Below are 11,207 nucleotides of genomic sequence, written 5' to 3' on the forward strand. Positions count from 1 at the left end.
TCTCAGGTCCCTCTCTGTCTGTCTGTCTCAAGTCTCTCCCTCTCGTTCTTTTTCTTTCTTTTCTTTTTTCTTCATATATATTAATTATTCATATATTAAAGGTGGGGTCACCGTTCTTTGAAAGCCAATGTTGACATTTGAAATCACCAAAACAAACACGCCCCTAACCCAAATGGGTCCCACCCCTGTATTGATAGCTCCGCCCACACATACATACATAACCCTAATGGAAAGAAATGTGTCTTTATCATAGCTGAAGGGAAGAACAACACGATTGCAGATAAACAAACAAGCAAAAATAACACACAAGCGTAATCATGCAAAGGACAAAGGCATATCGTCGCTGTCGGGCGGAAACCTCGTATGTCCAAATTTTGTCAATTTCATATTTTTTCACATATCGATGCTATTGATCAGTCCCCACGTGGGTCTGTTATTTTTACAAGTTATTAACCAATCTAAAGTCTTGAAAATAGCTTGAACGCAAATCTCTTAACTCCACTGGACACTTCAACTGTCTGAGAAATCTCATAACTCCACCTCTTCTTCACTCCGCGGGAGATCTGCGCGGCATATTTCTCCTCAAGATTAAGAGTCGCAACGAATCAACACGTCTTAAAGTGATATCTAAAGTGATTTTCATGGGGCTCAAAGAAAAAAAATCTTGACCCCCGCTAGTTCTGGTGCTCGTCTGAGGACAGGAATTTAGCGCAAGACAATCCACTGCAACGCGGACTAAACCCTGTGCATTGCAAATAAGATAGGACTGTATCTTACAATGTCAAGGCAAACCGTTATGTTCAACCGTCATGCTCATCACTTTAAGCAAGCTGGCTGGCTTTTTGCCTCGTTATTATACGTAAACATGCCGTATAACGTAGTGAAACGATAATTTGAACTTTATTAATTTTATTTTTTGGGTGAACTATCCCTTTAACTATGATTTTATCGATGTTTATCTGTGTTATTGATCTATTTTAAATATCTATTTATTACTGCTTATTATACATGTTCATTGACATTTTAAAATTTTTTTTATAATATAATATTTTAATTAAATTGAATGTTTTGGATACCACTATTAAATTATTGTTTCTATTATTATTTTACTGACTTTAAGTCAGCCTACTTATAGACAATGCCTCTCTTGTGCATGTAAAACACTGTTTTTTTTGGACACTAACAAGTGAAAACAGTTAGGTTAGATACATTTGAGTAGGTCTGTTTTGTTAAAAATCGATAGCTGTAATGCTTCTGTGCAGAAAGAAACCCGTGAGCCACGAAGGTAAGTTTGCGAGCAGACTAATTTCCACCTATTAGACAGCCTAATCAGCTTATCCTGTTTTGTATTGCATCACCTATAGCTCTTAAACCTTTTAAAATAGAGTTTAGAAAGATGTATGTAACTACAGTCATTATCTTTGGTTAACTATTGAAGCAACGTGACCGCAGACTTTACTGAACACTGTTGGCAGTAGCGACGTCTGTGTCCGTACCGTTCTTATCAATGACAGCATAATCTCGTATCTCCCTGCTCCCAAGTCATAAAGCTTGTATCTCCGATAAAACGTGACTTTGGGAAAATGTTGTGTTAATGTTGGTACACAACAGTATATGATGGCAATATAAGGTATAATAACAACTTTAACGATACAATGTTTAATAAGTCAAAAAAATACAGCGTTTTTTTAATTTCCTGAAAAATAATGGTTTTGGAGATACGAGGATTCCGCCCGACAGCGACGATATATTAGTTCTGTGTAACAAAGCAAAACCAACGTTACTCACCTATCGAGAAGGAAAAAGGCGCCTCGCCGTCTTAAGTAAAGCTGGCCGCATATTCACAGATTGGAGTTTCCCGAGTCAATAACTCCTGAGCTAAACGCTGTTACTACACAAAACGCGGTTGTAGCTGCGTCTCTACATTACTACGATAGAAAAGAGGTGTTATTTGTGTAGTAACAGTGTTTAGCTCAGGAGTTATTGACTCAGGAAACTCCAATCTGTGAATATGCGCCAACTTCCTGCTCCTTCAGTTCTCTCCAGCGCTGGAAAGCTGATCCTATATTAACACGTCCTACTTCTTGCCTTATCGTAAGCCTTTCTTCACTTTCTTTCTTTGTTTTTATCCTCCATGTCAATGTTAAAACCGCTTTCTGCTAATGTCACACATGCGCACTGAACACTCTCTCCGTCCATATTGACAAGCCCCGCCCCTTTCTGCTCATTGGCTACACGTTTGTTTTGATTTTTGTTTAGTTTGTCGTCCCGACTCAGTTTTCTGAAGCATTTCTCAAACAACGGAGAACATATTTGTCTACTTACTGTATGTCTTGTCCTTGTCCATTTTTTTTAAACTTACCCTGACGTATTTGTTTTTAACTATGGGTAATTAAAGAGAATCTATTTCTCTATTTCTCTCTCTCACACACACAATCTCTCTCTCTCTCTCTCTCTCTCTCTAACAATCTGACTGCTACAATACTGTATAAGTGCATTTCTTCTTTCCTGCTTCTTTCTTGCCCTCTCGGTCACCCTTCTTTCTCTCCACACAGGGTGAAGGCCAGGTGTGGTGTGTGCCACTAGTAGATCTCTCATGAAGCCTTATAACCTTCCTCACACTCTTCAGCTGGAGCACGCCTCCTAGCAGCTCCTTTATTTAATCTAGTCCAGTGGGGGCTTCACTGCTCATCCTGCTTGAATAATTACTTCTCAGGTCTGTGAACTCCAGCTTGCTTTGCTATAATGCATGGTTAAAGGAGCTCTTTTTAAAGGAGTCGGTTTCTTCTTTTAATTTACAGCCATCTGCTGCTTGTTAGACGAATCACAGCCGTATGAGAAAATATAAACTATAGACAGGTGCGTCCCAAATTGCGTACTTATTTACTATGCTATGGCTTTGTGTAGTATAACTAGTGTGAGTAGTGGGACTCTGGATTCCAACAGGTACACGAATGGTGCACTTATTTACCCCAAAACTGAGGAATGTCGAACACAACGTGAATCAACACTCTCAGGTTTGCTTACGTGATGGAAGAGGGGCGGAGCTTCCAGGTGCTGACGCTGAATGAGAAAAAATATTCAAGATGGCCGACAATACTCTGGTGAGCGAGACATCTTACAAGCGTATTTTAAATTAGTCCAGGTTATGAGAAATTTAATTTTCAACATTTTAAATTTTCACCATATTCTGCTACAGCTAGCGGCCTCACGTTCGATGTCATATGCTATCTACCGGGTTACGGCTTAGCAAAAATAATGTAAAAATCTTTAGTGTTCTATTTGAGAGGATACGACGCTTCTAAATTTCAGACAGGAATGTGCTCTTTTCTCTCGCTCTCATTCTCATCCTCTCTCTCTCTCTCTCTCTCCACCACTCTTCTTTACCTCCCACATTCTCACCACGTTTTATTTTTCCTCTCATACTGATCTCCTTGCACAAGGCCTTCTAATACAGATTCCACTACAGCTGTACTGCCTCCCCACTGAGATCTGCTGGTAAAGGAGGTGCATTACACTTTAATTTATGTTATTGCACAATCCCGATGAATGAAAAATGGATGCATTATAGCTGTCTTCATCTCCACATTCTTGACTGCTCTGTGTCCTAGTTTTCTGTCTTGATCATATTTACATCTCTATCTAGCGGCACATGTTTGAGGTCTGAGACGTAACCCTGCCCTCTACGGATCTGTTGAGATGAAACGGAACAACGGCATTAAATCTGTCACTCTTTCACCGGAGAGGTGATGAGGACGAGACGGATGCGAGGAAGAGGCGCGGGATGTTTAGTATCGCTAAAATGCGACGCATCATTTTAGCTGTATGCATATAATCATTACGGTGAATAGTAAGGTGACAGAACAAAGACACAGGAACGCATTCTGGAAATTGAATGACATTCAGGGATGAAAACCTTTTTGGATCAAGTCTTCTCTGCTCACCCAGCCAGCGTTTACCTGATGCACAGCACAATAGGTTCACTTTGGAGGCATGCACAACAAATGAGTTGCGAGTTTCTCTAAGCTACTCTTACCCATAAAGCTCTACTCTCTGTTATGAGGCAGATACTGGAATATGCTTCACCGCAGGAGCTCTAAAAATTATGAGATAGCAAGGTGTAACAACAGCGACTCAGCAGGTAGGCGTGATCCGAGGGCAGGGTTTTAAAAGTAACAAGCAAAAGCCGAAACCCAAAACAAGGCAGTAGAAAGACTTGAGATAAACAAGAAACTAGGCCAGGAACGAGATATGATGTGCAGAATAGATAAATGTGTTTAAACTTGTTAAAGCTGTCTATGAGAATCAACTGTTCGGGAACTCAGCCTCAGATGTCATGCCCATGTACCGTTAGCTGAACGTCTGATGAATCCGATGCTGATTGGTTGGATTTTACATGATTTTCAGAAGATGTTTTTGTCACGCTTTTTAACGGTTTGCCTGGAAACAAAGCCGTCGTGACGCTCTGCTGTCCTCATAAAAGAAGGAAGTCGTCACGTTTACAGCTGTGACAATGTGCGCTTATTTTAGATTCTCCAAATGATGTGTGTACATCATGGTTGTACAAAGGTCTGTTTCTATTTGTACATAAGGACATTGACTTTATATTTTCATGCCGCTAATTATGACGCTGAACAAAACAGACCATGATTGGTTGCTTTACATGACTGTCAGACGACTTGTTGGACGTTCTTTGGTCAATAAAAGCTGCTATAGAGTCCAGATCTTTACTGTTGATTGATTTCCTGATGGTGAATCTGTAACCTCGCTAACTGAAAAACAAAATCAGCCTATAAATGTCAGCTCGGACCTTTATCCGTTGATGGAAAGTTCAGGAATAAAAGCTTTATGACTGTAATAAACAGTTTGAATATTCTTGCATTTAAAAAAAAAATGAGTCTAATATTTGAATAGTTGAGTAATAAAATAATAATAAAAATGGGCTGAGAGAATTTTACAGTCCCAAAGGGTTCCTGACTTCAAAGCCTCTGATTAATTTGGTTCGGTGTCATTGAGGCATTTTCCAGAGATGGGAGAAATCCGAATGACTCTATGTGCTCACGGTTCTGTTCCACAGACCAGAAGGCTGTGAGGTCAAATCCCATGAGTGCCACAGAGTCCCTGCTGGCTGCTTGAGCCAAAAAGTGTTTGTCTGTAATGTAAAATGTGTGGACATGCTTAAAAAGAGAAAATAATACATGGCATGTTTACGCTCATTAAAACCACAATATACTGCTACTTCTGTTAACCAGAGAAAAGAATGTCTCTAAAGCTGAATTGAAACCACACTGAGGAAGTAAGGAATTATGTACGAATCCAGAGGATGTGAAAAAGGGAAATAAAGCCCAAAAAAGAGTAAAAAGAGCAGGTTGAGGGCTGAAGATCAGTTGTGTTTGATGCATAATTACAGCAAAGATTATTGCCATCTCAGCCAGCAACAGTCACTGAGGACTAATGCTGGTGTATAGCACAACCACAAATCCTACTCCATCACTCTCTCTCTTACGGTCTCCCTCTCTCTGCCTCTCTCCCTCTCTCTCCCTTCTCTCTCTCTTCGCTGTCTCTGTCTCCCTCTCTCTGCCTCTCTCCCTTCTCTCTCTGTCTGTCACTGTCTCTGTCTTCCTCTCTCTCTCTCTCTCTCTCTCTCTCTCTCTCTCTCTCTTCACGGTCTCGCTTCGCTGTCTCTCTGTCTATGCCTATGCCTCTCTCTGTCTCTCTCTCTGCCTCTCTGTCTATGCCTATGCCTCTCTCTCTGTCTCTCTCTGCCTCTCTGTCTATGCTTATGCCTCTCTCTCTGTCTCTCTCTCTGTCTCTGTCTCACTCTCTGCCTCCGTCTCTGTCTTTCTCTGTCTCTCTCTGTCTCTCTCTCTCTCTGCCTCTGTCTTTCTCTGTCTCACTCTCTGTCTCTCTCTGCCTCTGTCTTTTTCTGTCTGTCTCTGTCTTTCTCGGTCTCACTCTCTGTCTCTCTCTCTGCCTCTCTCTCTGCCTGTCTTTCTCGATCTCACTCTCTGTCTCTCTCTCTGCCTCTCTCTCTGCCTCTGTCTTTCTCGATCTCACTCTCTGTCTCTCTCTCTGCCTCTCTCTCTCTGCCTCTCTCTCTGCCTCTGTCTTTCTCGATCTCACTCTCTGTCTCTCTCTCTGCCTCTCTCTCTCTGCCTCTGTCTTTCTAGGTCTCACTCTCTGTCTCTCTCTCTCTCTCTCTGCCTCTGTCTTTCTCTGTCTCACTCTCTGTCTCTCTCTCTGCCTCTCTCTTTCTCGGTCTCACTCCCTGTCTCTCTCTTTCTGCTTGAGATGACTGAACGCAATTCTTTATGCAATTCAACGTCTTCGCGGCCTCTCGACCTTCTCCATCGTGCGCTGCCGAAATACTTTACAGCAAAGCTTTTTTTTGTTGTCTAAATAATTCTTCAGCATAGAACACTCTTTCATTTCCTTTTTTTTTCCCTGTGCTTTCACAACCACCTCTGAGCGCCTCAATAATAAACGTTATAGGGCTACACGGGAATGAGCAATCTACTGTAACAATTAGCGAAAATAACGGAACAGAGGCACTTAGTGCTCTTTCCTCGTCTGATTCCGACTGGCGGCCTAGAAGCAGGCAAGAGGAGAGAGAGGAAAAGTTAATCTAACAAAAGGCTTTGAGATTCTGCTCACTTGATTGTCGCTTTGAATGCGGTGGTGGAAGGTGGGTTCACTTCTTTTAATTAAATGTCAACATCTTTATTTTAGCAGGAGAATTATGCGCCCATGGGCCTGGATCAAAGGATAAACCATGACTTATTTTGAAGGCTCTTTGAGAACAGTGTCAAGTGGAGACACCTTGTAGAGAACGACGTATTGAGGAGTAAAGCCTCCTGCTCGTGCTTGTGTGATGCTGATGCTTTGCTGACAAGCAACTGTGAAAGGCAACAGAGCTCGGGACAAACTGGCTTACAAAAAACCCAAGATATCTTTACATCTAGATTTCTGCAATAGACATTTTCAGTCCTCCAAATATTTGTGTCATTAATGCATGTTAGAATTTCGTACGTGTGTCTGTGTGTGTGTGTGTGTGTGTGTGTGTGTATGTGTGTGTGTGTCTGTGCAATGAATGCAAAGAGACTTTTTTACAGTCTGTAGGCAATTTGGCCTGCCGGCAGTAGCAAACGTTGACAGAGTCCAAGCGAATGATGAAAACAGATTCGAATGAGCGACTCGTGTTTCATTCTGCACCAAATAAACAAATCGAGGTTATTAAATGAACGAGGCCAATGAGCTAAAGCTAAAGTAATAGGAGTGGCAGAAGCGGGGTAGGGAACGTCACACTGTTTTGCCTATGTGTGTGTGTGTGTGTGTGTGTGTGTGTGTGTGTGATGGTAAGGGATTGGATTGATCTCAGGTGTACACAACATGTTTCCGCTAGCCCGAGCCTGAGGGGACACACAGCCACAAAAGATCTGGAAAACGAGGAATCACCTGTCAAGTGAGTGATTCAAAACATTCAAACACACACACAGACACACACACACAACCTTAGAGAGAGGGATACAGAACTCCACATTACTCTTCTCTCTCTCTCTCCCTTCTCTTTTCCATCTCTCTCGTCTCTATTCGAGAGTAGACACTTTGTTCCAGGTTCATTATCCTGTTGTTTTCTGTGCTGCCCCTATGCTGTGTGAGCTGGGATAGAGCAGAAATGTGGACCGTCTGGGGGGCCCTGAGGACTGGCTTGAAATCCACTGCTCTAAATGAATCCATCTTTCTTTCTGTCATGCTTTTCACTCTCCCCCTCTCTCTGTCTTCTCTTCATGGCTCGGGCCCCACATCTTCTTCCTATTTCACTCTCCATCTGCATCCTGTATTTTCCCTTGTTCATTTTAGCTGTAACCATAGTTAGGTTGGTAGCACGTCCTCCTCCTTTTCCTTTCTTCCCTCCTACTCCCCTCTCTATCTCTCAATATCTTCATTCTCCTTCATCACCACCTCTCCGCTGAATGAGTTTTTCCTTCCAGTACACCAGGGGCGGGAAGGACGCCATGTAAATCTGCGATCAAAAGTCTCATCTGATTTGCTAGATGACATGATGCGATCAGACCCCTCTCTTCCTCTATCTCTCTCTCTCTCTCCTTCATTCTATCTCACTCCTTCTGTCTCTCTCCAGTCTCCTCTCCCTCCCCCACTGCTTCATGTCACCAAAGAGATTAATGAGTATGATCGCTGAACCGCCTCCCAGCCTCAACTGCCCAATGCAGAACCCTGTGAGTAACACACATGCGCACACACACACACAAGCGCAATCACAAGCTACACAGCCCATCATGCATAACAAACACACACTGGGAGCTGAACCGCATGCTAGACTGCGGGATGCCACATGACCTGGTGAGCTCCATTTATTAAAGCGTTGCAAATTATATTTCAACCCCATGCCATCAACCCAGCATGAGAGCAGCCAAAAAAAAAATAAAAAATAGGGAATCGGAAACAATGGAGGAAACAAGCAATGAAAATGATTAGAAGCCGTTACAAATCGAAAGAGATTTAGAATTTTGATGGTACCTTTATTCGAGATCAAACGGCTTTGCAGCTTAAATCTTTAAAACAACAATGTAATCCAGTTTTCCTTCCACACATATGCAAGTGATTAGGTAAAGCAATAAGAAAAGAAAAGAACAGCAGCTCGAATAAATCACTGTAAAATAAAAAACAAGGAAGTGTGTTCTGGCTGCGGTCCAGCTCAGTGATTACTCCCCTCTCATACACCTGATACAACTCATGAATTCATTTACAGGTGGTGTAGGTATGTTACCTCCAACATGAGCAGGGAAATCACTACGCTGGACTCGGGCCATGCAGGGGCACAGCTGAGCTCTCCTTTTGTTACAGAACTCCCTGGAGATGCACTTATCATGGGATGGCAAGCGTGAAACATGGCGTACTGTTGAGGATTGAACATAGACGCCTAAAGGATGAGGTGGATGAGGTGAAAAAATAAGGGGAGGGGACGTATAAGCAACGCCATTCATCCTGAGAGAGGTGAGATGATGAACTCCACAATGCTCCTCTACTGTCAGCAATCACACAAAGCAAAGGAGCTCTGTTATAGGTCATTATAAACAAGGAGACGAAGGTCCAAACCCAACCCATATTCATGAGAAAATATCCGTTATGGTCATTCTTAAGACACATAAAATAGTATCAGATGTTTTTAGTGTCCCGAGCGATCGTAGCTTATTCACTTCTAAGAATGGTTCATACTTTTCGGTTGTGTCGAATAAAATATTTGAAGAATATATAATTTAACACCTAATCTTACTCATATGTGTAAGATTGCACATGCACTGGTTACATGGACCACTGATGCTGAAATGGAAGTATTTCGAAACAAGGGAATAATAAAACAAATATAGATCTTATGCGTTCAAATTTCAGTTCAGTTTCACAGTGGTTCCAAAAGTTCATGTAGATCAGTCCTCCAATCTCTGAAGCCCTCTAAGTGATGACAGGAAGCAGGGACTGTAGTGCTACAGTAGAGAGCAGATGAGCCAGAGAACAATGAAAGGATCAAGGGAAGAAAGAAAGGGTTATGGTTTCGTCCCAAACCACACACCACCGTACTAAGGAACGTGTACCAGCACGTACACCACCGAATCTTTATAGTTACTACTATGAGTTGTATTGTACTGACTTCCGATTTAGCGTAAAGGTCCGCGCCGGTTTGGAACGCAGCCGTGTTATGACGTCATTCTACACCCAGGCTAAATGGACTGCACGCGCTTTGAAAGTCAAAATTGATTTCACATCCGTGGGAGAAAAGCCCAGCTTATAGACTATGCAAAATTGATATACCCAGTATATAACCCCATGTCGGGAATAAAGCAGTTTTCAAACTGAATGGAGCGAAATGGAAAGTAAAAGTACTTCCTGTGTAGGTTTTTAGTTCTGAGTAAACTGAGCCTTCGGGCTTCATCAGCACGTAGTACATAAACGTTTCTAATAATGCCATGTGGAGAAAATGAAATGTTGTGATAAAGCACGAGAGCTGCACGATTACGCACGATTACGCACGCGCCGTGAACCACAGGCGCACTGATTACTGAGATGAATGGACAGAAATCATGCACACAGTAAACCAGTGGTGTTTACCCGCATGGACATTATTAAAGGGAAGGACAGAAGAGAGAGAGAGAGAGAGAGAGAGAGAGAGAGAGAGAGAGAGAGAGAGAGATCTGGTCTTACCTGTGTACAGAAACGACAGCAGGAGTAGTGTGAAGGAAACACCGCAGTACTTCCAAACGCACGGAAATGCCATGACAGCTCTATTCCTGTATTTAAGTCCTCTTCGAGTCGGATCCCGAGGAAGATGAAGTTGCTTTCTGAACTCCAGCGTCGGTTGGAATGGACTGGTTCTTACATACTAACGCCACTTTGACAAGAGCTGCGCTGAATCGAGCGGCTGCTGGAAGCTCGTTCACTTCACAGCGCTGTCAACTGGCAGGGGAAGGGGGCGTGGCCTTAGTCCGAACCCGACCAATAGCGTCGCAGTGAAGGGATCGTGGGCAGGGTTTTGATGGCAATTTAAAGGTGATCGTAGGCGGGGTTTGCTTGGCAATTTAAACCAGAGAAGTCTGATTGTAAAAAGCAGCCCGCTTTTTAAAATAATTGAAATCAATGCGCCATAAACGTGATTAACTGCAAGCATTAGCGACATTACAGACCACAGGATGCGCTTTACAATCCCAACACATTACAGCCTGATCTAAAACTTCTGAGGCTTTGCTAATGAAAATGGATTTAACTCTGCATTTAATGCTGCGCATTATAGGCTGGGTTTGGATAAATGATAAATGGTGTGTGTAAGACGATAAAGGCAGAGAAACTTTGAGACATGGGACAAGGGTACAGAATGCGCATCCTAAAGGCATTGCTTTTATAATATACAGATAAGGTGATGTGATAAAGCAGAAGGAGATCGCTGTAAATGCGCAACGCAAACCTTGTGTTTGGCGACACCTGGTGGTGGGTTAATAAAACTACAATGCTAAAGGCAAATGGAGGCGAGGGCACAGATTTGGTCCTGCAAAATACAAAATGATGAAGCCCAAAGTGGGACAAAAATAATCACTCTGGGACTAAGTTGGAACCTAGAATTGATTAGGTTAAAAATAATACTTTAGATGTAATATAAATGCATCTCATGACATATGAGATCATATGAGATTACTTAT

The 11,207-nt window shown here is 42.4% G+C and overlaps 1 protein-coding gene across 2 annotated transcripts in view; it reads right to left on the bottom strand.

The window, feature by feature from the left end:
* cadm4 (cell adhesion molecule 4) overlaps window positions 1-10,506 on the bottom strand; it is a 190,982-nt gene extending 180,476 nt beyond the window's left edge. The window contains exon 1 of one of the 2 annotated variants that reach the window (XM_060870837.1): window positions 10,219-10,506. In XM_060870837.1, coding sequence (XP_060726820.1) covers window positions 10,219-10,291 — 73 coding nt within the window. In that variant the 5' untranslated portion in view covers window positions 10,292-10,506. The remainder of the gene's footprint in view (window positions 1-10,218) is intronic. The other variant, XM_060870835.1, reaches the window with a different exon arrangement.
* Between the last annotated feature and the right edge of the window lie 701 nt (window positions 10,507-11,207).

This window comes from Tachysurus vachellii, chromosome 5, assembly GCF_030014155.1.
Source record: "Tachysurus vachellii isolate PV-2020 chromosome 5, HZAU_Pvac_v1, whole genome shotgun sequence".
NCBI classification, from domain to species: domain Eukaryota; kingdom Metazoa; phylum Chordata; class Actinopteri; order Siluriformes; family Bagridae; genus Tachysurus; species Tachysurus vachellii.